At 38.6% G+C, this 27,805-nt stretch overlaps 1 protein-coding gene across 3 annotated transcripts in view; it reads right to left on the bottom strand.

Moving 5' to 3' along the window:
* Positions 1–27,805, bottom strand: part of CHM (CHM Rab escort protein) — a 61,941-nt gene that overhangs the window by 21,414 nt on the left and 12,722 nt on the right. For 2 of the 3 annotated variants that reach the window (XM_008493746.2, XM_030449280.1), the window contains exons 3-8: positions 15,462–15,534; positions 14,148–14,272; positions 10,780–11,137; positions 10,514–10,630; positions 9,712–9,832; positions 8,408–8,633 (exon numbers count right to left, since the gene is read on the bottom strand). In XM_008493746.2, coding sequence (XP_008491968.1) covers positions 8,408–8,633; positions 9,712–9,832; positions 10,514–10,630; positions 10,780–11,137; positions 14,148–14,272; positions 15,462–15,534 — 1,020 coding nt within the window. The remainder of the gene's footprint in view (positions 1–8,407; positions 8,634–9,711; positions 9,833–10,513; positions 10,631–10,779; positions 11,138–14,147; positions 14,273–15,461; positions 15,535–27,805) is intronic. The other variant, XM_030449281.1, reaches the window with a different exon arrangement.

Here is a 27,805-nt window from a genome sequence, read left to right as displayed (position 1 = left end):
ACAAGAGGAGTTTACTGCTTTGATGTAATGCTCTCTGATATTAATTGAACAAAAATAGAATGTCTCTCCATCTGACATCTTGATTTTCATCACAGAGATATCATAAACACCCTTAAATTACAGACTTACCCATTCTGAAACTAGATAAAGAATTGGGAAACCATATCACATGGTTCCACACAAGAAGTTAGGGGTTTTTTTTTCAGTTTGTCTTCTCCTTTCTCAAACACAGGGAGCAGTTAATTAAAAACCTGAGCTGTTTTTTTACTTCCCCAACTGCACAGTTCTCTATAGCAAAAACCATTTGCTTCCCTTCTTACAGATGAATACTGCAAGTAGAGCACAGCAAGCTTTGGAGAAAGATCAAAGCAAAACACACCAAATGCTGAATTAATGCATTGTCCTCTTTCAGTTTATTTTTACACACAGAGCAAGCTGCGACCTGGTTCTTGTGTTAAATTCCATGTTTCCTCAAATGCTCCTGAAACCTGAGATTTTATACAATATTGTTGTGTGTTCTAAAAACATTAAAAAGTGGAATGGAGAAAAATTGAATTAATAAAATGGCTACATTAGGAAAAAAAATTAAGACAGCTAATTTTTCCAACACTGAGATCCCATAACAAGTCAAGTCTCAGTATAAGTGTCCATCTAGATCACAGAAAAACCCAATCCATCAAACCATCAAAGAAATAATGAATAATCAATGTCACCCAGAACTGGCATTTGCAGAGCTTCTGGAAAATATATGACAATAAAAAACCTGAGAAATTTCTGTAGATAAAAGTACAACCACATCTAAGCTCTGTTTGCAGTTATTGAACTGTTAGTAATGTGAGCAACTGCACTACTGGCAAGCTTACTACTAATACCAGAGCTACATTACTAACAGCTGCTGGAGAGGAGTTGTTTAGAGAGTCTGAAGAGTTGTGGAAAAGAAGCTTAGTAGTACCCATTAATAAATTCCTAACACAAATAAATGAGATGCAAGATTATCTCATAATGCACTTGACAGTCATTAACACTACGAAGATGTTCTGATAATTACTCACACTTGTTAGCTACCCCCTTCTACAAACCCTCCACTATGAAACTACCTTCTCATCTCCCATCTGTAAAATACCCACAGAATAAAACCCCACAGAACCTGCACAAACACTCATAACTGAAGGAAGAGGTGCTAACACATATGTAAATTATATTTTACAAAAAAACCCCTTCTGCACTACAGAAGGGTTTTGGTTCAACACTACCTTCACATGGGCTGCATGATGTGGCCAGCTCAGCAAGTTATGTACAACCCACCTAACTTCAGTTCCTTGTAGGATTTTACTGCTGGTGAATAAGGAAAAAAAAAAAGATAGCAATTCATGAGAGGTCTGAGGGTATATAAATGAGGTATCTCAGAGAATGAGATGCCCTTGAGAAGAATTCTCTGTACAACAGGAAATAAAAGATCCTCCCCAGGGAAAAAGACAGGAAAAAGATGTTTAGCACACAAGGATTTTGAAAGAAAAGTCTTTAATCTAATTTCTTGGTTTATGAAAAAACAAATTAAATGTGACACCCTACAACTTGGAACACTTCAGAGCAGGGAAAAAACATCTGTGCAAAACGTAGGTCTTCCAGTGCTCATGGAAAGAAGAAAAAAACCCAAGTTTGACCATAAATTCTTGATGAGTAGATTCCTCCATGGTAAAAAGTCTCTGATCAAATAAACGTAAAAGTAATTGAATTTGTGTCAAATTTTAGACTTCTCTTGAACACAACTGCTCTTTCCAGTTGTGTTTTATGGGGTTTTGGTTGGCTGGTTATGGTTTTTTTTGTGGGGTTTTTCCTTTGTTTATTTGGGTTTTTTTTTTAATAAAATGTCTGTGATTTAGCTTAAATATTTAGAAAGAATGATAAATTTAGTTTATAGTTTACCAAAACAACCCAATTAGTTATTTACAAGAAAATCTCAGGAGTGAAAATGCTTAAGATTTTAGGGAACAGTTCTCAGTCACAAAGAATTACAAAAGTTTATCTAGGTAAGAGTATAGGCAGAAACATTCCAATAAAACTATTAAGGGAAAACTATTTTTACTTGCTGAAGCACCAAGGTCTAACATAAGTTATTTCAGAGCTATGAAATTTTGTCAAGATTGTGAATGCTCTTAATCACAACATAAAATGTGCTGTTTGATAAAATAAAGACACTGCTAAGCTTAAATGGTTTAATTAAACAACTTTACTCAGTACACTTGCATCTTGCCTTACAAACTGATGTAAAAAGAGACCACAAAGTGAAATAGCTAAAAACCTGCACTTTGCACAGTGTACCCTCAACTGAGTTTTGGGCCAAGATCTGAAATGAACTACAAGATAAACAGCACATTTTAACCATCTTAACCAAAACTGGAATTTGAAGGAAAAGTTGTTTAAATGGAAGAATAATATAAACATTTCCCAGGGATACTGCAATTAAGAGTACTTTAATGAATCTAGGTTAAGAATTATTCTCTGGGAGGCTAATCTCAAGAAAGATATGGTTTACATAGAATCAAGGTGAGGATCCATCATGCAATGAATTGGTGTGATTCATTCAAGTGTCTTTGAAATTCTGGCTATGGCACTGTGGAAACCATAAGAAATTACTACATGGCAGGAGGAAAAAAAAAAAAAAAGGAAAATAGGTTCAGTGGGTTTTGTACTACAGTGATGACAGCTACTACAAAAGCACTCTGAAATCTTCACTATGGAAGGTGAAGTCTGAGACCTGCCTGGATCTAAGTTCTGTTGATCCTGTAAGAGAAGCAGCTCTTCCTTGCACAAGGGCATTCAGAGCAATTATACAGCAGTTCTGCCCTCAAAGAGGAGCTTGGACTACAGGGCTGTAGGGCAGAGAGAAAAAAAGGAGTGACTAGAAACCAGCCACTAAGCATTAGCTCATCTATAAAATCCATTTCTGTATTCTCTGCCTCCAGAAAAGACAAAAATTCAAGTCATCTTAACCCTCAATGAAATTCAAGGGCTATTTTACTATGTCAGTAGTGTTTTGGAAGCTACCTTTCTCTGTCTTCTAGTTTACTGAAAAAGGACTCTGCTAAATTATATTTGCATTTACACTCCAGATTTCTCCAGTAATAAACAACCATGTCATTTCCACAGATGTTCTGAAAATTCTGTAACATACTCTATGTCCGAGTCACAACTCTCAGGAAGAACACAGAAGCCAGAATCTGCACATTGCCACAAAACCAGAGAGTAATTCACATGTTAAGAGACTGCTAAAGACATAGTACCAAGTAATGTATTAGATATTTTTCCTTTATATTATTATTGTCTTAATTATTAAAGCAAGTAATTGCTGAAAAATTATCATTGGTATCTCTTGCCGTCAAGTTCCAAATACTTTGTAAAATGAAGCAAGAATGCTTAAGAGTAAGAGTAGGACAATACAATTTTTCTCCTGCCTTTTTAAATTTGTGATGTTACCTTTTTTTTCTTTCTCTATTCCCCAGGGTATATTCTGTCCCCTGGTAATGCAATAACTTTACTGAAAACTTTTCTACGTCTAGTTAGGAATCTGAAATCAATATATGTTGACAACATCCATATGATTCAGAGCATCCCATGTGATGTAGTCTAATGGCTGAAGGCCTTCACGAGGTAAAAACTTCTGCAACCCAGTATTTCTAGAAAGGGAAATGATAAGGAGCAGAAAAGCTCTCATATTTGTTAGTAATTTTTAAAAGAAAGAACTGAAACATCTTGCTGAAAAGATAAAATGTACCATGGGATGGTATTTTCAAAGCTTCATGAATGTAGAATGCATTTCACAACAAAGGTTATTTCCAAATTAAAAGCCTTTTCCTGTCAAATCCTGAGAAATAATGTGGGCAAGGACACAAAAGCATTCCATAGCTTTATTAACGACAATGCTCACTGATCTGTGAATAACCTGAAAAAAAAATGAAGATTATTGAGTTACTTTACCAATCTATCCATCCATCACTAGTGAGCAGGTCTCAGAATGATGGATTATCTCACTTCCCTGATGTTTATCCCAAGGAAGAGTTTCTCCTTAGAGGAAAAAACAAACATCTGATCCTACAAACAACCATCCTAACTGTGCTTGCACATCTTGCCTTCCTTTGCTAAGAAAGTGAAGAGAAATACATCGTTTGTCTTTAAAAGCCACACTGTATAAAAATTTTTATTATTTGACTGAAATGCAAGAGAAAACAGTAAGAAAAAAGTAGCATTGCAGCTACTTTCACTACCCAGTGTTTTATTACAGAAACCCACATAATACTGAGAAGTTGACAGTAATTTCAAAATAAATCTTCAGGTCCTAAGAGTGTAATTTTAAATAGTAAGAGATAGGAAAATTATGTGTTTTGAAATGGAGGACTGCAGTCATATCTCAGAACCTGTGCTTTTTAAATCTCCCATGATTCTTTCACACCTGCATGGAACTGCACGCTTGCCAAGACTTAAATCTGCCATATCTGATTGCCAAAAGGAATTCACATTGTTTGAATTTCTCATTAATATGCCAAATCATACAATTAACATGAGGAAAAGATATGCAGATGGCTCACATGTGGAGACATGATCCTCATGTATAGAATCAAATGAAGATATTGCACTAAATTTTTAATAGATCAATTCTCAATGCTCATTACACTCAGGTTTCCTCAGGTCTGGTCTTGATTTCAGATCACTAAAGCCTTCCTAGAGATTGTAACAAGGATGTAATTGGTAATGTAAAGTACCTGAGACTACCTTGGAGGCTTTTGACACTTGTAGCAGATAATAGCTCAACTGTACGGGTAAAAACTGATTATTCATTTTTGAAATATATACAGGAACCTTCCAAATCAATCACACAATCCATCATATCTCAGCCTGGACTCTTAATCTTCTTGTAAATAGAGGGATTGAAAGAGATGAACCATCTTAATCAGCTCTTTCCTCCATCACAAAATTACTACTGTCACTGACCCAAAAATGACTAATTTCAGCTAGAATCTGTGACAACTACTAAAAAAAGGTTACGTTGCCCACCAAATCCACACACCATGTAGAAGTTCAAAGCCTGTTTATAGGAAATGAGAGTCAGTAACTGACTCTCTGTAGAAGTCAGGGAATCACCAATTCCTATGGCAAAGCTGCTGAGAAGATTCTACCACCTCAGCATCTATTACCATGGCCATATCTTACAATTCTTGGATGACTCCTAACAAAGAGGAAAAAAAAAAAAAAACCACCATGTACTACCCCCTCTAGACGTTTTGGTGTCTTGTGATTATCATACAAAATGTAAAGGCTTCCTTAATATTACTCCTTCATTACAAAGGAAGAGATGTATAAGTTTCACAACAAGTTTGAACCAAAAGAAGCTGTTCCAGAGGCCAGGAAAAGTTTCCCTGCTTGTCAGCTCATGACTGCATGAGGCTTGTAATGACCTTCCTTGTACCATTTATGGAAAGAGAAATCTCACATCTGCACCTCAGCAGATTGGGAGGTGCATTACAGAGATATAAAAGTTTCATTTTCTCTCCTAAACCATAGCTGTTTAAACCAATAAAGAACTAGCACTGCTTTTACTCACTCAGGTGGCGTCAGCAGTTATAAAACCTTGTATTGTTTCTGCAGAATTCATTTGGAATGCAAGGATGTGACTTACAAATGTCTTTGACTAATTCACATAAATATGCATGCACACCATTTATAACAGTAGCCTTGATGAGAACACAGAGTGTAACTGGCTGCAAGAAACGCTCAAGAGGTTTACATTAAAACAGAATACAGAAGGGTGGTTAGAAATCACAGACCAGATGACACCTTACTCTGATAACCTGGTGATAAAAACTGCAGGGTATGATGTATGGGTGGTGGCATTACCACTTGACTCTACGTCTGAACAGGATTCTTCTGCTATTGCTCTGGTTTTAGGGAGACATAATACCTGAGGCAGACCACGAATAAAAATTATGGTTCATCCCCCCCAAAATTTGCAATTTCTTCCTAAATTCTTCACTGAAAACCAAAGACATTTAGACTTCATTTTGAATCAGAGTTTCTGTGATAAAACCTTTTAAAAGTATAATTACCTCCTGGTTTGACAGTAATTCGCTTGAACTATTAAAACACTGACTTACAATTGAACCCAAAACACCTAAAATGAAGCAATAAATGAGCATAAACAGAAAGTTTAGGCCACTTGAAGAATTCCTGTGATCACAGAATGATTTTCTGATGTGAATATTGGTAAGACTTCTAGACACTACTGCTGCTAACTCTTGAAATATATTACTGCTCCAGATGAGAAAATTGCATCAAAGTAAAGCTAAAGGACTTTCCAGAATGCAAGAAAAAATTATAATGAGAAGAACCTTCAGTGAAAAAAAAATAAAATTCTAATTTCAATTTTAATTATTAAATGTACTTTTTTCCCCAGGTATTTCAAACCAAGGTCTAATTGCAAAACCTGTGCTACTGGAATGGCTTTGATCATCTTTTGATTTATTAATCTGCTGGTCACATACAGACACCTGGTTCCACACGATATCCTATAAAGACATTAAAAAAAAATAAATCTACAAACATAGTTCTATGGCATGACTGTGCCCAGAGTATTCACCCAAACCCAATTCTTCTTCATAAATTGTCCCTTTAAGTACCCAAATCCACAAGGCCACAGCTAACAAAATCTCTATACAACTGCAGTTGAAGATACCGATGAAAGACTACTGACAGAAGATGAAGTTACCTAATAACATTTCTATTAAATGTAGTACAGAACAAGGCCCAGCTTGTTTTAACTAATAGGAACATATTAATCTACATATATACATCATATAGGACAATTGCACATGGACTTTCTTTGTTACTAAGGTCAAATAAGACCTTCCACAATATGGGCAGCTGCTTGTGCCAACCAACTACATTATAGATACCTTCCACCAACTATGATAATTGTTCCAGAATGTTTCTATATATGTTTCCTGCAACACAGAATTGCATCCACCCCATATAATGCCAAAGAGGCTGAAGCTGCTAAGGCCATTCTTCTAGCAGTAATATCAGTACTGTTTTAGAGAAGAAAACCAGAATTTATCATACAGACCAGAGAGAAAGATTACATCCAACAGTGCTGTAAACCAAATTGCTCAAGAGCAATAAAAGATGAACTTGTCCCCCAACAAAGAATAAAGCAAGTAAGATTTTGCACTGATACTGAAACAAATGATACATAAATATATCAGTCAGACACCAAAATGGCCTAATCATGCAATACTGCTTTTTTAAAATAGAGCAAATGTTTACTTCAGACCTACATTAAAATCCCACACAGAGCAGATGGAAAGGCTGCTTGCCAACAAAAGGAAAGATGAAAAAAAACCCTACAGCCTTTTAAAAGCCAGTTGAACTGTTGGAAACGACTGAAAATGAAACCCACCCACCCTCTGCACATGCATTCTTGATCGTCCCCCACAGCATCCAGCAACTCCTCTGCTGGAACCAGGATCCCCAGCACTCCTCAGGAATCCCACTGAAGACAACGTTCCCATTGCCCATGGTTCAGTAAAGGGGTGGAAGTGGATGGTGGTTTATCCTGGAATCAATATGGTTTTTCTTTAATTACTTTCTAGGGCTCCAGTAACGGAGAACATAAGGCTGCTCTTTAAGATGATGTAATGTAAAACTGCACCCTGTACACAGCTCAGTGCAAGAGGGCTGCAGGGTAACTTTTCTGCTGTTTGAGTCATAGGTGAAGGCTTGTGTTCTGCCCATAGCTACAAAACGATGACAAGAGAATAAGGATGTGACTTCACATCAGGGGCACTGTTTGTAGTAGTCTGTGATGTAACAAAGGTGAAAGAATTACATAATAAAATATCTGCCTCTGAATGGTAGATGCCCTCTCAGCATTAATTACTAACACTAAAGCAAAATGTTTGTCTTCCCACAGCTTCAGGGAGACTGAACCACAATTCTCAACCTGCCAAGATGCACAGTCATCCTTTTGGACAGACACCATTCCCAGTCTCCTCTGTCAGTTTTTAAAAAAGAATATCTATGTGTGACTTCAATTATCTTTCTCACTTCCTAGTATTCATTACCACAGGCAGCCAGCACAACAGCCAGCTACTGCAGGTTGCCTTTGTAATACAAGGGCAATTATTTCCAAGCCTTAGAGTAGTGTAATTTCCAACATTTCTTTATTCCTTTTGGGTTTTTTTCACTTGTTTGGGTTGGTTTGTTTGTTGGAGGGGAATTTCACAGCCAACAAAAAATGTAAAACAAATGAAATCAATGTGAAATTGTCATCAGGATGATTCCTACTGAATGGTATTGGCACAGGGTCACCAGGGATGGCTTTTTCTAGAAGATGTCTATTAGAAGTGGAGCTTACCTGCAGAAACACTGTGGGATTTCTCCTTGACCATAGAGAGGAAACAAAAAGGGGGTATTGCCGTAGCGGCCGAGGCACTGAAGAAATTTTTTTGTTGCCTGAAGACCTTCCAGAGTGGTGCTGTCAGTTTCAGAAACCATTGCAATGGAGTGAAGAATAAAGTGCTGCAAGCTGGGTGTTAACATCCGTGTTTTTAAGAACTGAGCAAAGGTGCTGTTCTCATAGTCTGAGGAAAAAGGACATTTAGATGGAGGGTGTCATACAACATTTGTTATCTTCTCATATGCTCCAATTTAAAACAAGGAATTTTCTATTTAAGTAAACAAAAGCAATTGAAAATTTCAACAAACATCTTGGTGAAAGTGGATAATTCAAGCCAAGTTAAAGAATTTACCCCCAGAACACAGCCTGGGGATGCTTTTTCCAGTAAATTGCCCAAAATATACCTGAATAACACCCACTCCATACTGATGTGGTCTGAGTGTATTTACATGCAGAAAAGCCATTTACATAATTGCCTTAATCCAAAGATTAAAAGGCTCAAAATTTATTGAACATTAATTCTGGCTATTTTAAACTGTAGGAGCAAAACCCATTTAACCATCTCTGGAAGAAAAAAGAAATCTCATGTCATTTAAGTATGAGAATCAATAAATTGATTTTGAATTTATGTGGTGTGTCCTTTATTACTTCCTAAGTTTTCTAATTGTCACCTGTATTCTCACTCTGAGCACCTCCCCTCTAGCAGCAGCACACCTGCAATTGCCTGTAACATATAAACCACTCCAGCCTATTCTTCCTCCAGGATTTTCTGGAGGACTCTTGTTCTCCTTGTCTTAAATTACTTTTTCTTTCAAAGTCAAGAATCCATTTTCTCAATTTCTGATTTTGTGGCAACATATTGTGAAGATTTAGGTATCACTACAAAACCAAAAAACAACCAAACAAAAAACCTAAAAAAACAAGAAAACAGAAAAGAAAAACAAGGTACACCACACCATATTAAAAAAATCCCTAAGACAGGGGAGGAGACACCTAAAAACGATAAAAACTGTTTTGCAACCTTGCTGTAATATGTAATTTTGCTGTTAAGAAAAATGTAAATAATAAATAATGTGGGAACTAGAAGAGAAAGAGGAAGTAGACCTTAACATAGAAGTAAAAAGGTCACAAAAAGGTCATTGCATACTTTGAAAATAAATCCATAAAAATAAATTGTGTGAAAACACAGGAGAGCTATCAAAATTGTGCATAACTGAATGAACTCAAAAGAAGAGCATGTACACCATTCAGTGAAACACTACCTTGGTATTCATCAGGGTGTTGTTCATACTCCAAACAAAATGTCAAAAATTTCATTAGCATTCTCTTTTCCACCACAGTGAGCTGTTTGCTGTTAAAGACATCTGCTCTAGAACAAGGTACCTGGAAAATATTTTTAATAATCTTTTAAATATTATTAAAATTATTAATATTTTTAATAATTTCAGATACTTTCCATAGTCTGGATATGAAAAACACCAAGCAACACCACAGTCTGACTAAGAAGCAAGTATTTTGATGTACTATTTTCTATTACAGTAATTTTCTTATGTATCTATTTACATTATTTTCCATTATAAGTATAAGAAGACACCAAATTTCCACAATATTTTATAAATCTTATTCTGCCTCCTCTCCTTTTTATTTCCATTCAAATTCACTTGAATTGTGGATTGCAGAGTTAATCCAAAAAGCTTGTATTAATTAACTGTGCCAAAACCTCCTGTTGCCATTATCACACCACAAATCAAGTCCGTGGTAGGAATCTGAAAACCTAAAATCTGTGAATCTTTAAGAATAAACTGTGAAGTCAATCATGGACTAAGTATTTGCAACAAGGCAAAGATTTATGTCAGTAATTTACTGACTGCACATTCTAGTAATAGGGTTTTTTAAAAAATATTTATATGTAACATATCAAAACCTATGGCATTTGGAAATGAAATAAGCAGCAGAATCTTAAGGAAAAGTATTAGCTTCTTGTCACATGTTAAAAAAACACTATTTCAATTTCTTGACTTTAGGGAGATGAGACTGAAGATGCAATACAGGATTTTACAATACCTGTTCTACATTTCCTTCTCGAAAGGCCAGGATTCGTGTTGCATTTTTAAACTCTGCATATCTGCTAACATTTGACTTGATCAGAAGATCAATTAACAGACCTCGGGAGTAAAGCAGCTGCACAGTGAAGAAAAAAAGAAAATTATGAGTAAAGAAAATGTGCTTCCACCAAAAGAAAACATTAATACCAACTGTATTCATTTGCACGGTATTTTCTAAAACTATTTACCAGTTCACACACATGAAAAGAGCCACTCCATTCCTACCTTGGAAACTAAATCAATATTAAACCTTCTGCCTTCTCTAACAATTTGGGAATATGTAACTTTCTTGGGTTCTTCTGAGGGTGCAGTTTCAGTTTTTCCCAGTTCCAGAGCAGACTCGCCTGCAGCTGCACTGGGAGAACTTTCATTCTCAGAGGTGATTTCTGTTTCATTCCCTTCTGTCACAGTCACTGCCTCAGTGCCTGGAGCCTTCTCTGGTTCCTGGCTCTCCTGCAAGGTGCTCTCCACTTGTGGGATCTCCTTCTCAGGCTCCTGAGCAATCCCCTCAGCACCACAGGCTCCAAGGTCAGGCAGCTTTGCCAAAGCACCAGCTTCTTCAACACCTTCAGCTGAATCCTGACTGGTTTAAAAAACAAGGGGAAGAAGAGAGAAAAACATCATTTAAAGAGTCTTAAAGATTTACTTAAAGTTTTGAGTCAGTGCCAGGCTGGAAACTTTAAAAGTGAAAAGCATTAGAATTCCTTTATTCTGGCCAAATCAGGTATATAGCCCACTGAAGATGTGAACAAGAATATTTTTACTGTGGAAAAAAAATTGAAAAAAAAAACAAACCCCAAACTTGAGGTTCCTCTTTTATGAGTTCTTCTTCATGAGTTTAAAATGAAAATCAAAACTTCCCTGCTGATACACAATATACAACTAAATAAATGAAATAAAGTATTTTAAAAAAGAAACTGTGATGCAATTTTATTAGGTTTTTTTTTATGGATTAACAATCTCTTGAAACCGAAATGCAAAAATGCATTGAATTCATTAAGCTTACATATTTCAAAAACCAAATGCACTGAAGAAAGCACAAGTGCTTGATAGGACTGTAAACATTTTGCATCTTGTATTATGCTAAGTCCCTAAGAGAAGCATGCAGTTTTGACCAGAAGTTGAACTAAACCTCTCAGATTACTTTTTCAACTCTGACCTTCCATTCTAATCAGTTGTTCAAGTAACAGTCCTACAAAGTTGGCTCCGGCAGTAGTGTTATTTTCAGGCAAGTGTTACAGATCTGTGCATAGCAGCTGAAGGCAGCCAGTCAAAAGCAGAGACATTACCACACAACATTTACTCTGTAGAGTCCATTTCCTTTTCTCAACACAGTTCTTTAAAATTCATCTTATCAAGCAGACCTCCACTTCTCATGTTGTCTCCTCTTTTTATCTTGAACTTCAATGACATATACCTTAGAAAGGGGTACTTCTGAACTGAAGAGTTTTCCTTTATACTCCCAGCTGAGATGAATCAAATCAATGTCATTTTTACTGAAAGGAGCTGAGCATTAATTCCACACTATCTTTTTATCTTTATGCCACAAGCCATTAAGGACTGAATAAACAATTAAATCTTGGCTGAAAACTAATGAACTCTGATTTTAAAGGTGACCTGCAAACATAAGGTACAAAATTTCAGTAACTTCACAGGATAGTTAAAATTCACTGAGCAGGAAGTCAGTATGCTTAAAAAAATGCTCATTCTTATGCTCATGGAGACTTCTAGACAGAAGCAGGGGGCAGGATTTCTGGTAAAACAGGAAAAAAAAAACCCTGTATCCATTAAAAGTTGCTCCTCATTTATAAACTCCAGGGAACTGACACATGCTCATGAAAATGAGTTTGGAGTAAGCCTCTCAAGTTGTGCACTGCCACCAGGAAGCATTTATTCATGAATGGGGTAAAATATTGCCCTGGGAAATACAGGAACTGCTATAAGGATATACTAATGAAAGAAGTCTGCTTCTGTACATTAATTATGTCTTTTTGCTTCATATTGCAAGCATTGAATAACTACAAAATATCAAAGAAGGGTAAGTACTTTGTCAATTGCTTTTTTAAAAAAAGAATACTAAAAAAACAGATTAAAGTAAATTTGTTTGGGGTTTTACGTTTGTTTTAGGCATGTGGAACATGATGTTTGTGAAAACTGAAAAAGATGTTGCCAATAATGCAGTAACTATTTCAAATAAAAAGAATTAAGCTTTCATTTAACCCATCCCAAAGCTTTTTATAACACAAAAATTCAGGACATTTTCCTTCCTATCTTCTCTCAAGCTCAATCTACAGTTCAAATTAATTTTAAACATATTTGATTATTACTTTTTAAATAAAAATAAAGTCTGAATTCACAATACATTGTCTTTTTTCTATATCAGCCTGAAAAAGCACTGAAACAGAAATGTTGTATTTACATATTTCACATCTCTATTCAATTCCCATTAACAAATACTGAAATCTCCATGATTTGCAGCTCCACACATTTTATAATGCAAGCCTAAAAACTGTATATAATCTAAAGTCCTGCCATCCTTCCTATAGGAACAAATATCCCTGAATAATGTAAGAACTGTCTATAAAAATCACTCAAATTAAACTTTTGCACAGACAATTCTTCTCCTAATTCAGAAAAAAATAATACATCTGCAGACAAATTGCTGTGTAAATTTAGAATATTATCTTCCACCATTCATCAATTAATGGTACTAACAAAGGAATATCTTAAAATGAATGTGTCTTATTAATGCCTTGTAGCAGCAACCCCTTCAGATAGGTCAAATGAAAAATTGCCAACCAGCTGGTTAATTTATTCAGCACAGGTGTTCACTATTTATTTTTCAGCCATTTGCCTTTTTTCAATACAGCTTGTTGTAGACACAGTATTCTTTTCCTTTGATGGATGCACTTTGTTCTAAGGCCATTCATTTCAGATTTGCACTGTGTATATTATACTACTACCCAGCTGTTTATTCTTTCAAAATAAATGTTTAATGCTTACTTCATAGGAGTTATAAAAGCTAAGAAAAAGCAACAGAATCTAGCCAGAATGTGTAAATTGTCAGAAACACAATAACTGACATTCAGAAAGTTTTAAGTTATTTTGGAAAACTTTTTCTTTGCTAGGTTAATCAGCCTTATCATTCTTCCTTGTGGGTTTGTTGTTTTTTTTTTGGTGATAAGAGATAGCATTGTAGTGCCAGCCTAAGTTAAGTGTTTAAAAGCAGAATCTTAATTCTCTCCTGACTCAAGTGAAATGCTCAGTTCTTCAAAGTGAAATCTTCAGGTTAGGGGACTCATTTCTGAGCTGGCCATCAGTTTGTATCACATCCTCTTAGGAAAATCACACACAAACTTAAGAGACCATAAAATGTTTCACCTAATTTAATATTGTTTCTTTATTTATTATGGGAACAAGATTATAATTGGAATATTCAAGTGATTTCAACAAGGAACATTTTAGAGCTCATGGTACTTTCTGAGACAACATGCAACATGGTGCTGTGCTGAAATGCTTGCAGCCAAAGACACAGTATGATTATTTACCTCTGAGCATAAAAATAACTTGTATATTTCTGTACTTGTACTTACTCATCAAAACAGAAATCTTCTACATGGTGAATAGTTTTATCCTTCTTGCTAAGAGAAATAACTTCTTCATTCTCAAGGATCAGTTTTCTCCAGTCTTCACATTCATCACTGATATCAGTCTTTTCCTTGCAAAGAGCAATTGTAAAATTACATTTTGTACTCTGCTAGCTGCTCTTGAACTACAAATATCTATAGTCCCAAACTGCTGTACCACCTTGTGTTGAAACACCATAATTGTCTTAACAGTCTTTTATTTTTTCTGTTCATTTTTTGCGGTCAAAATAGCCAGAGCTGCTTCCTTTACTATGGCATGCCAACATTTGCACTACATTATTTGCTCTTGGAATCTGAAAATGTAATGTTAAAATGAAATACAAGTTTTAGTAGAAAATTCAAGATAACTTTGAACTCACTTTACTAAAAGACAGGTCTGCTACAGCCAGGTTAGTTCCAAATTTTGCAACAAAACTCTTTGAATGGAGATCACATGAAAAGAAACAGTGATTTTGGTACTGTATTAATCTGTCCCCACTGCAATCTCTAAATCACATACCAGAACCTTCAGAATATGAAGTTCTGACTTGGATCAACTCCACTGATTATGCCAGAAGGTAGCACCATGTAAATAAACAGGCATGAGACTGAACTCAAACAGTTCCATCCATTCCAGTAAATAACAGGAACACCCATTTGCTAATACAGTCCAAGTGTTCAATCTCCTAAATAAATATCCTCTAGTGGACTGCCACGAATTAGATAAACCCCAGTCATTTAAAAAAATACACTCTCAACACTCATATTTTTGTCCTAGCTACTGGACAATTCAATGCAGGGATCCAATAATGATCTTTCTCATGGGTAAGAATCAGCTGAAAGCTGGAGAAGAAACAAAAGAGACTGAAACATCAGAGAGTGCAAAATAATCAAACAGGCAATGAAAACGACCATCTTATCATTTACAGAAGGTGCAGGGCAAAGAAACCAAACAATAGTGTAGTTGCTTCTACATAAATTCAAGAACTCAAAAAGTATGACTGAGCACTGGACTGTTTGATGTCTTATTAATACCCCAGGCATATCAAGAGAATGCCAGCTGTCCTGGTCTGGGCCAGGAGAGAGCTAATTTTCTGTCATTTTGGTTTTATCTAAATCTTAAGCAGTGAAGTTGGAAAGTAGAAACCACTTTGATCTATAACGTTACCAAAAAAAAAGGGAACAGTCATAATTCGTCTTGGAATAAATTACGCAAACTATTCAAACAACCAAGATTTCATTTTAAGAAACATCAGAATAAGTAATTTTTCAAATGCTTACCTGATTTTCTTTAATCCAGGACAATAATCCTGAAAAACTAAAGCTGGCCCAGTTTCCACCATAGTAATTTTTCCTGCAGAGAAAAAATAACAGTGAAACTTAACAGGCTGATAAAACATGGCTTTTGTGGGGCTAAAGAAGAAGGCAACCACGTTTAAAACATTCTGTATCTTTTCCATGACAGATTTTACAGACGCAGAATATAAAAATTGCTGTAATATTTCACAGCTCTTAATGATATGCACAATTTCCACTTTCACTCATCTGTATGCATCTCTGACTAAACAGACTACTGTCCAAAATCAATTGTTTGGAGGGTAACATGAAAAATGCTGAGAAAAGCACAGAAGATGCTATGAATAAAGGAAAATATAGATAATATTTGCTTCTTGGCCAAGCTTGACCCTGCATCTCTGACTAAAACACATCCATCACTACAGCCATCCTTACCTGGTGTCAGTGGGAAGTTAATGTACATGCATTGCATGTCACTTCTGAGCTCACTGCTACACGAGGTGGCTGTGCCAAGGAGGGTTAAGTAAACTCAGACAGGGTCCAGGTATTGGAAAACACATTTCTCTTATCAATTATGTCAAATAAAAAAGTTTACTTTATTATTTACCTTCTGCTAACAGAACACATGATGCTTACTGCAGTTGAGATGCTCTGGCAAAAATCTTATTAAACTCCATATACTGTAGGTGGAGCCAAAGGAACTGATTTGTACAAAATGATCATACCTCTCCCATTACTTTTCAGTGGATATTTACACTATTTATTGAAAAATATTAGTTTACTTTTACATAACAGAATTAATAGTTCTGTTGTCTCAAATCTCCTGTTTTTAAACTTTTCTTTCAATATTTCTCTAATATCAGCTAGATTAATTAGCTTTTACTATCATGCATATCACATCTGCAATATTTACCAAGTCTGATAGGAAAAATAATAGAATCATTGCATTTTTAAAAATCCCTAGTTGTTGCAAAATAAGAAAGTAATTTTAGGATTTAACTCTTTTCTGGCACTGTATCCCAGCACTCCAGAAACATGACAGATACCAAAAATACCTTCCTGAATAGATATCTGATGTTATGGCCAAATAACCAGACCAAACATTTAGGGAAGAAGCTGGGTTTTGCACGTTACAGAATAGTGTCAAGACTGCTCTTTCCAATGAACTTCAAATCTTGGCATAACCATCTTCCACTTGGAAATTTTAGAGATGATTGTGCTAAACCTGAGAAATTAAATCCTGTTTGATTCTCCTGTTTAAGCTGGGGTGTTCTGGACAAGGCTTATCTGCACTGACAAAGACTTCATTAGGAGTGTCAGTCCCTTCACAGTACCAGAGGGTGATGCTCTCTACCATGTTGCTTGCTTAGCATATGAAGGACAGATGTCTGCTGAACAATGCCTAATCACTCCTGACTAGAAACTGACCTAAAAAAGTCTTTCAGCTACTGCAAAGCAACAGTGAAGAACAGAAATAGGACATCTTTTGCAAAGACAACAAAATCCAGGATTCACTGAATAAAGGTGGCTTCACCAGCAGGCTCCAGACTGGGAGGACTGGGTCCATGTCATTTGGGTACCTTAATCCTAGAGAATACAAAGTAATGAGGATTAAATGAAGGAAATGCCTGATCCTGTCAGACTTCAATCTGTAGAACAGGAATTGATAATTGCAGGCAATGATCATCTCTGGCTTTGGTTTAGCTGTCAATGGTGCAGGTTAATTTCTTGCTTCTTCTGAAGATTCCACTGAATAAAAAAGTCCAATATTCATATATTATCTGCCACTTTGGGGAGCTTGAAAAAGCACAGCCATAAAGATTTATTTTTACAGGAATCTGCTGCTTCAGTTGTAAGTTTCCTTGAATATAGAATACAATCTGGCAGTCAGAGCAAGCAAGGCCATTGATCACAGAAATGTCAGAACACACCTGTATAAAACTAGGACTGGGTTTCTTGAATCTATACCAATGTAAGTTTGAGCATATTTAGAATATTTAAAATCAAAATTCTGAGCAACAGAAATCAATATTTTCTTTTCAGAGAAGTTACAGAAGTTTATTTGTGAGAGGTCAAACATCTTTGATGTAAACATTCCTTCATTTATCAGGCGAATTTTCCTTTGAAATTGCTTTTCTTTTTAACCACCATTGATGTGAATCAATCTTTTCAACAAAGCACTCTCTACTGCTGCTCTGAAGCTCCATCAGTTCTGAGAGGAGGGGACAGGAAAATGAATCACAGCTGTCCCTGTCCCTCCTTCCCTCTGCTGCCTGAGCACCTTCCCCAGGGTTTGCTATCCCACCTCAAATATTCATCTCTTCTTGAAGCATCAGCTTCCAGATTTTTATTGTCCTATATTTTAATTAGTTTACCCTACATTACAGGATGAATCAGGATTGCTTCATTTTTTCATCTGAAAACATCACAGCAAGATAGACCAGACATGATTACTGATCTAATGAGCAAAGTTTTCAGTACAAATCTTGAAGAGGAATTCTGAAAAGGGCTGACTAATGATTTTACAATTAGGAGTCCTTTGTAACCAAATATTTTTGTTGTAATTGCCCTGAAAATGAACCAAGAATTCCTTGAAGCAATGGTCAAGATCAAAGCCTAATTAAAGCTAAAATATCGTCCCAAAATCAAGGACCAAACTGCTATCTGCTCCTGCTTTATCAGCAAACTACAAAGATGGACAGTCTCCCCTTTTTTGGGCTATAGTTCAATTATCTTCTAAGCAAGAAATGAAATATTTTGAGTGTGTAACAGCAGAGTTAGAAATAATTTTTCTACCAAGTTAAAAAATGCAGACATTTTCTTTTTTTTACCATACACTGTTTCCTGAATTGATATTTGATCAAAACTTCCCCTGTATTACCTGCATTTTTGTATGAATTAAAATATTGCTGCTTTTACTTCACATGTTTTCAAATCTCGGATCTGTAGTTCACAGCTAATGGCAGAACTGCTGAAACCAATTTTCCAAAGTTTGGAAAAAGTATGGTTTTAACTCCATTGGTAAATTAGAGGTAAATTTTGACCTCTAATTCTCTCTTCACCCATTGTACTTTGTTACTATGTTACTCAGTTACTAACACCGTTTTTATTAAAAAAAAAAAAAAAATTAAAAATAATAAATCAGCAAATCCCAGGGCAGAACACTGAAATTACAGGTTTTTTTCCAACAAAGTAACTTTCCTGCAGTCCAAACCAAGAGAGTATCCAACCTCCTTCTTAAGACAGACTGCAAGTTGAGAAACTGAATGCTTTTGAAAGCATGAGATGCACAAATACAACATAAATGAGATCAGAAGAAGCATTTCACTGACTCTGTCCCTTCTTGGTGCCATGTCCTACCAGCCATGGTGTAACAGTCAAAGCTGGGGATGTCTGAAGCAAAGCTGCTGATGCCTCCTGATTATTCCCAAGTGCTGCCTCTCCGTGTCTGTCCTGCATTTGATCTTTTGAGCAAGAAGTCTCAACCCATCAGAGCAGCTGCCTTTTGCAAAGGAAGTTACTGCCACATCGATTCTAGGGATCTGAATACAAAATGACTTATGTTTCAAAGCCATAAAGTTTCATGTGCCACCTATTAACTACACAGACACGTGTACTAAAAATTCCCATTCTGCCAGAGTAATCGTGTTCTGGAGCATGAAAAGTGGCCTAAGCTTCCTCACCTTCCAAGAGGGAGGGTTTAACCCAAACTGCTCTTGAATCCTTCAGCTCAATAAAAGGGTGATGGTGGCATTCACTTGTCCTACCTTACATTATATCCTGGGATATGAATGTGACCAAAGGGGATTATCATGGACCAATTGAGACTATGCTGTATTCTCTAATGCCTTTGCTAAAAACCAAAATAAGAACAAACTTTTCAAAAAAGGTAAAAAATTAAGAAAATTAACAAGTTTTGCCTAGGCTTCCTGTCACGGTTTAACACTGACCCGGCAATTAAACCGAATAACAGACGCTCTCTTTAATCTCTCTCTCCCCTCGATGAAGAAAGGAGAGAGAATAAGGGAGAGAGACTTATGAGTTGGAAACTAAACTACACAACTTTAATGAAACAGTAATGGTAAATAGGGAAAAATTACTAAATATATACAAATATACAGGAAAATGGAAACCACATTCCTCCCCCCTTTCCCCCAGTAACTCTCACGTCACCACCGAGGCTGTAGGGCAGCCCTGGGAAAGTCCAGGCTGGACTCCTGGAGTCGGCAGCAGTCGGGAACTGGAGGCAGGAACACACAGATATGGGCTGGCACGGATCAAGACCACAGGCACACGAACAGACAGGATCCTTCCAGGATGCCGGGTGAAGGAAGGGAAGCAGGAAAAGATCAGGAAAAGATCCGGAAAAGATCCGGAAAAGATCTGGCTCGGTCCCCGTGATGCCTCAGATTTATACTGAGTGTGACGTATATGGGATGGAATACTCTGTTTGGTCAATTCTGGCATCTATCTTGTCTGTTCCTCCCCAAAGGAGGGCTCAGGTGGGGCCTCTGTGTCCTCCTGGACGGTAAAATATTTTCCTCAGAGCTGAGGAAAGCAGTGTCCTTGGCCCTGCATACCAGTCTCTAGCAGTAATTACAAACATCAAGTGTTATCAGTCCTAGAAGCACATACACTGTCTGAGAAACTTGCTGTTAATTTCAGCAAATGCAACTACTTACAAGGGACTTAGCTAAAAGCAAAAGTACAGAAACAGAAAACCACCTTTATCCTGGCCCAAACCAGGACATTCCACCCCTTATTCCATACCATTTGCGTCATGCTCCAATCATTTACTAACTCTTATCCCTAAACATATCTATACACAAATTACTACTATCTCTCTGTGCTAAAAATCACTAAGTAATTCAGTCTACAATTGCAGAATGTTCATCTATTGTAGCAGATTCTCAAAAGAAGGACCAGTCTTCACAGTTCATGTCCATGGTCCACAAGTTGTAGGTTGCAGATGGTAATTTCAAGGAAGTTACTGGATGCCAGCCGATGAACCTAGTTCTGGTTTCATCACCACAAAATCATCCTGAAAAACACTCATAGAACACTGTTAATTTATGCAACAGTCCACATAACAGTAGTTATGGTGGGATACGAGTTCATGACTCCCAAAGAGTCTATGCATTACTGATTAAGCTAGACAAGCAGAAATTAGGAATTCTCACCCAGTGTTAGATTCCCTTGTGGTACACATTGTACTTCTCCATCTTTCATCATCACCCACCAAGTGTGTCCAGGCCCTTGAGCGAAAGCAACCCCACGAATGGGTTTACCTTTGCCCGAGGCAGGATAAATCCAAACTGTTTTCCCTAGCAGATTCTTTTCATGCACCACAGGCACTTTGTCCCCATCTACTGTGTGTAGAAGATCTGACTGAGCAGGACCAGCTCGATTGATGGAACCCCTGGTATTAACTAACCAGGTAGCTTTTGCCAAGTGCTTGTCCCAGTTTTTGAAAGTTCCACCACCCATTGCTTTTAAGGTAGTTTTTAACAGACCATTATACCTTTCAATTTTACCTGAGGCTGGTGCATGATAGGGGATATGGTATATCCACTCAATACCATGTTCTTTGGCCCAGTTATTTATGAGACTATTTTTGAAATGAGTTCCATTATCTGACTCAATTCTTTCTGGTGTACCATGTCTCCACAAGACTTGTTTCTCTAAGCCCAGAATAGTGTTTCGGGCTGTGGCATGAGGCACAGGATATGTTTCCAGCCATCCTGTACTTGCCTCCACCATTGTAAGCACATAGCGCTTACCCTGGCGAGTTTGAGGCAGTGTGATGTAGTCGACTTGCCAGGCCTCCCCATACCTATATTTTGACCATCTCCCTTCATACCACAGAGGTTTCAACCTTTTAGCTTGCTTAATTGCAGCACATATGTCACAATCGTGGATAACCTGCATAATAGAGTCCAAAGATAAATCCACCCCTCGGTCACGAGCCCATCGATATGTTCCATCCCTGCCTTGATGACCTGAAGCATTGTGGGCCCATTTGGCCAAAAACAGTTCACCTTTATGGTCCCAGTCCAGATCTATTTGGAACACTTGAGCAGCCTCATCTGCTCTTTGGTTGTTTCGATGTTCCTCGGTAGCTCGATATGAAGGTACGTGGGCATCTACGTGACGCACTTTTACATCAAGTTTCTCTAACCTAGTAGCAATGTCTTTCCAAAGTTCAGCAGCCCAGATAGGTTTATCTCTACGTTGCCAGTTGTTTTGCTTCCACTGCTTTAACCAACCCCATAAGGCATTTGCTACCATCCATGAGTCAGTATAGAGATAAAGTCTCGGCCACTTTTCTTGTTCAGCAATGTCCAAAGCCAATTGGATAGCTTTTACCTCTGCAAATTGACTTGATTCACCATCTCCTTCATCTGTTTTTGCAACTAGTCGTGTAGGATTCCATACGGCAGCTTTCCACCTTCGATGGCCTCCTACCAGACGACAGGATCCATCAGTGAAAAGAGCATATTGTTTCTCGTTCTCTGGGAGCTGGTCGTATGGTGGGGCTTCTTCAGCCCGTTTTACCACTTTACCTGGTGGCATTCCAAAGTGTTTGCCTTCTGGCCAATGTGTTATTGCTTCTACAATTCCTGGACGATTGAGTCTTCCTATCCTAGCTCTCTGTGAGATTAAAGCAATCCATTTACTCCAGGTAGCATCGGTAGCATGATGGGAAGATTCTCTACCTGTGTACATAAAACCCAGTACAGGTAATCGTGGTACTAGGAGGAGCTGTGCTTCAGTACCAATCACTTCTGAAGCAGCTCTGACTCCTTCGTATGCAGCCAATATCTCTTTTCAGCAGCTGTGTAGTTGGCTTCGGAGCCTTTGTAGTTTCGACCCCAAAATCCTAGAGGTCGGCCTCGAGTCTCTCCTGGAGCTTTCTGCCAGAGGCTCCATGTAGGACCATCACCTCCATCTCCGGTGTAAAGAATATTTGTGATGTCTGGCCCTGTTCGAATTGGTCCAAGGGCCATTGCCTGTACAATCTCCTGTTTAATATTCTCAAAAGCAGCTTGTTGTTCTGAGCCCCATTTAAAGTCTTTCTTCTTCCGGGTAATCTCATAGAGAGGTTTCACAATCTGATTATAAAGAGGAATATGCATTCTCCAGAAACCAACAGTTCCTAAAAAGGACTGTGTTTCCTTTTTGGTAGTTGGTGGGGCCATAGCTGTTACTTTGTTAATCACGTCCATTGGGATGTGGCGACGTCCATCTTGCCACTTAACTCCCAGAAACTGTATCTCTTGTGCAGGTCCCTTGACCTTGCTTCTTTTAATAGCAAAACCAGCCTCTAGAAGGATTTCAATTATCTTCTTACCTTTCTCGTAGACTTCCTTTGCTGAGTCACCCCATACAATGATGTCATCGATGTATTGTAGATGTTCTGGAGCTCCACCCTTTTCCAAGGTATCATGGATCAGTCCATGGCAGATGGTAGGACTGTGTTTCCACCCCTGGGGCAGTCGATTCCAAGTGTACTGGACACCTCTCCAGGTGAAGGCAAACTGTGCTCTGCATTCTGGTGCTATAGGAATAGCAAAAAATGCATTAGCAATGTCAATGGTAGCATACCACTTGGCTGCCTTTGACTCCAGCTCATACTGAAGTTCTAGCATGTCCGGCACAGCAGCACTTAGTGGTGGTGTAACCTCATTCAGGGCACGATAGTCCACTGTCAGCCTCCACTCTCCATTTGGCTTTTTCACTGGCCATACAGGACTGTTGAAGGGTGAATGAGTCTTGCTGATCACTCCTTGGCTCTCTAATTGCCGGATCAGCTTGTGAATGGGGACCACAGCATCTCTGTTGACACGATATTGTCTACGATGCACTACTGAAGTAGCAGTTGGCAGACGCTGGTTTGTAGTCCTCAGCAATCCCACTACAAAGGATTTATCTGAAAGGCCAAACAAAGTATGCAGCCATTCTGCATTCTCAGTCTTAATAGCTGCAGTACCAAAGGACCAGCGGTACCCTTTCGGGTCCTCGAAATCACCTCCCTTGAGGTAGTCTATGCCAAGGATGCACGGAGCATCTGGACCAGTTACTATTGGGTGTTTATGCCACTTTATTCCAGTGAGGCTCACATCAGCCTTCACAATAGTCAGTTCTTTAGATCCCCCCGTCACTCCAGAAATAGTGACGGAGTCTGTGCCTTTCTGATTCGATGGCATTAGGGTGCACTGTGCACCAGTGTCCACCAAGGCTTTATACTTTTGTGGCTCTAATGTGCCAGGCCATCGAATCCACACAATCCAATAGATTCGGTTGTCCCTCTCCTCCACCTGGCTGGAGGCAGGGCACCTCTAAGCTTGAGCACATACAGCATTGTCAGTATGTGCATTACTGGAGCTTGCATCCCCAGTACTCACACCTGATGTGCAGGGATCTTGAGTCACCAGCATATTTGGATTGGGTAGCTCCACACTGGAGATTTGAGCAGCCATCTTTTTAGAAGGACCTCCTTTTGCCTTCGGCTTACTCATCAACTTAATCACTCGGTCCTGTAGGTCAGCAGTAGGTTTCTTGTCCCACTTTGTCATGTCCTCTCCACACTCACACAGGAGTGCCCATAGAATTCCTCTTGGGATATTCTGTTTCCCTCGATTCTGTCTCATAGGAGGGCGTCTCCTCTTAATGGTGGCAATGGGGCGTCCTCCATCTGTCTGAGGAAAAAGGGGTGAATGCAGTTTCTCAGATGCTCTCTTGATAGCTGAGACCCAGGCCCGATGAGGGGCTGTGACAGCCTCTTCACACTCTCGTGCAGTTTTAATCACTTCACCCACAGTTGTATCCACTTCTGCAGGAACCCATAGCAGTACTGATAGAGTATGGTTAAAAGGTGATGGTGCAGCATGCACAAACCTTTGCAACATAGGTTTAGGACATGGTACGTGATAAGGGTCTTCAATGTCATCATCATTATAGATCACTTCTCGTACAGCCAATTCTTCCAGATACCTGATAGCTTTTCCAAGTGTGGCTGCTTTGACTCGTGGGCAATCTATTGCCTCTTTATAGGGATATCTCTCCCTGACAGCTGACAAGAGTCGTTTCCACAGGCTAGTAGTTCCAGCCTTTTCCCCAAATGCCCGATCAATAGCTGCATCTTTGGCTACAGGGCCCAACTGCCTAGCTTCCTTCTGAGTTAATGTTATGGTAGCAGCCCCATCATTCCAGCATCGGAATAACCAAGAGAGGAGTGGTTCACCTGTAAAACGGCTGAAATCTTTTCTCAGAGTACGCAAGTCTCTCATGGAATAGGGCTGAGCAGATTCTGAGTCTGAGTCCTCATCTGACTCTGCTCTAGGGAATGCTGTACGAGGAGAGGCAGTATCCCCTGTTTCCTCTGTTTCCTCTATCACCTGGTCATCTTGTTCAGACTTGGAAGGGTTAATTTCTGATTTCCCTTGTTTTCCTTTTTTCCTAGTTACAGGGTTAACAAGTAACTGTGTGGGCTGAGGGGGAGAGGCTGAGGCATCTGCAGCAGTAGCAGCAACAGGGCTTGCTTTCTGAGCAGCGGCAGTGTCTGTGGGAGTAGACACAGCAACTGGAGCTGTAGCCGATAAGCTGGCAATGCTGGCCGGCTTTATCTGAGTTGTGCCCTTGCGTGAGGGGGGGCGAGAAGCGGCTGCAGAGGCAGGAGTGGGGGTGCTCTCTTTACGAGGTGTGGTCGTTCCCCTAGTTGTAGTTGTCTTACTCCTCACCAATATATGGTAGCAAATGAACACCTGAACACCAAAAATCAGGAGGCACAAAACTATAACAATCATATTGCCATTTGGACAAGAATCCACTGAACTCAGCCCAAGGGTGGTATGTTTCCTCAAAAGAACTCTGAAAACATAATTACGAACGAAGTTCTTAATCCTTCTATGATACATCACTGCACCATACACCATGATATACATCAATATTGAGGACCATATTGCAACGATGGTCCTTAAGCGTCTCTTACGATAGGAAAGCCACATATTAACACTCATTCCAGCTGCAAAACCACACATCACATTCCCTACATTCCAAAGGTACGGCATGATTGGTTTAATCTCCAACCCTGTGAAATTTTCAAAGAACAAGGTCTGATTCCAGCTCAGGAAAGCCATTCTTTCACTGGAGTTGGAATTCAAACTGTTCAGGCAATTTAGTCAAAATTTAAACTGGACTCGAGCCAATTAGCTCGGGCCCCACGTTGGGCGCCAATAAATCTGTCACGGTTTAACACTGACCCGGCAATTAAACCGAATAACAGACGCTCTCTTTAATCTCTCTCTCCCCTCGATGAAGAAAGGAGAGAGAATAAGGGAGAGAGACTTATGAGTTGGAAACTAAACTACACAACTTTAATGAAACAGTAATGGTAAATAGGGAAAAATTACTAAATATATACAAATATACAGGAAAATGGAAACCACATTCCTCCCCCCTTTCCCCCAGTAACTCTCACGTCACCACCGAGGCTGTAGGGCAGCCCTGGGAAAGTCCAGGCTGGACTCCTGGAGTCGGCAGCAGTCGGGAACTGGAGGCAGGAACACACAGATATGGGCTGGCACGGATCAAGACCACAGGCACACGAACAGACAGGATCCTTCCAGGATGCCGGGTGAAGGAAGGGAAGCAGGAAAAGATCAGGAAAAGATCCGGAAAAGATCCGGAAAAGATCTGGCTCGGTCCCCGTGATGCCTCAGATTTATACTGAGTGTGACGTATATGGGATGGAATACTCTGTTTGGTCAATTCTGGCATCTATCTTGTCTGTTCCTCCCCAAAGGAGGGCTCAGGTGGGGCCTCTGTGTCCTCCTGGACGGTAAAATATTTTCCTCAGAGCTGAGGAAAGCAGTGTCCTTGGCCCTGCATACCAGTCTCTAGCAGTAATTACAAACATCAAGTGTTATCAGTCCTAGAAGCACATACACTGTCTGAGAAACTTGCTGTTAATTTCAGCAAATGCAACTACTTACAAGGGACTTAGCTAAAAGCAAAAGTACAGAAACAGAAAACCACCTTTATCCTGGCCCAAACCAGGACACTTCCTTACTGAAAGTTAAATAATTCCTCTATTTTTCTTGAAAGAAAGGGACCTGCTTTGAGAAGCAACCTCTCCCCTCTCTGGCTGCTGTACTTACACAGCTACCTCATGTCACAGAAGTTCAAGATCAAAAAGAAGGCTGTAGGGAAACATGGGTTCTGTTACATCAAATATTTTACAAGTTCTGAAAAGAGTGAGACAGATTGCCTAACAAGAAGTGGAACAAACTACAGAAGCAGGTATGTTGGGGGTGGGTGCAGGGAGGGTGCCCAGCGTGCTTTTGGACACTCAGATAAAATAGAATTTTGGATACAAGGAACACCCCAAGTCCTCTACGGGCAAAGTAAGGTCAAAAAATAAGAAAGTTAACACGTGTCAAAGAAACAAAACAGAACAAACTGGGCATGAAAGAGGAGGTAAAATCCTGCATCTTAACACTCCTTTGCCTTTGAATTAAACTCCACATGGAAAGGTAAGCCAGTGAGAAAGGATACAGACAACAGAACTATATTCCAGAGGCTGAAACTCAAATACAAAATGTAGCTAATCATACCTCACTTCTAATTGCCCTATCTTTAGTAAATGAAGTAGTGTATAACTATAGGACAATTATAAGCACCGAATAAGAGACCAAAAGTAGAAAACACAGCAAGCTATCAGGAGAAAGTCCTCTGCATATGAACAATCAGTATGGGAAGTATATTCCCTTCAAGCAATCAACTTTTAGTCTTGATCTACATTCCTTCAGCAACTTCAAGTTTAAACTAAGTGCCAACCTCCACATTTTAAATTGCAAATTACTTTTCTAAATCACTTAACAAATATCCTTGAAATTTCTCATGTCAACAGCTCATTAATACCTACAGTAAATGTAGCTCTCAGAAAAGAACCCCAGATTTTACATTTATTGAGACAGATAGCTGGCACAGAGAAATAAAGCTCCTTCAATTACTATTTGGCAGAAGCTAACTTTAGTTTAAAATCCGTCTCCAGGAATTTATGGCAACACTGCAGTGAAGTGACTATTTTGAATAAGATTAGCTACTGCTGATGGCAATGCTTGGACAGTGTTTATAAATCAAACTTAGAACTTAGTATTTTATAATAGGCCACTTGAAAACTATCTTCCATAATCACCTCTGCAGTATATTATGAAAAATGCAAACATGAATGGAGATTAAAAGTAATAAAATGATGTCATGAGTGCAAGCAAACTATAAACATAAACTTTATCCACATAGGATTTCTATACCTTGTAGTTAACTTA

The sequence above is a fragment of the Calypte anna genome, chromosome 4 (genome assembly GCF_003957555.1).
Source record: "Calypte anna isolate BGI_N300 chromosome 4, bCalAnn1_v1.p, whole genome shotgun sequence".
NCBI classification, from domain to species: domain Eukaryota; kingdom Metazoa; phylum Chordata; class Aves; order Apodiformes; family Trochilidae; genus Calypte; species Calypte anna.
Note: the sequence above shows the minus strand (reverse complement) of the source record. Positions and strands in the feature narration are given on the sequence as shown.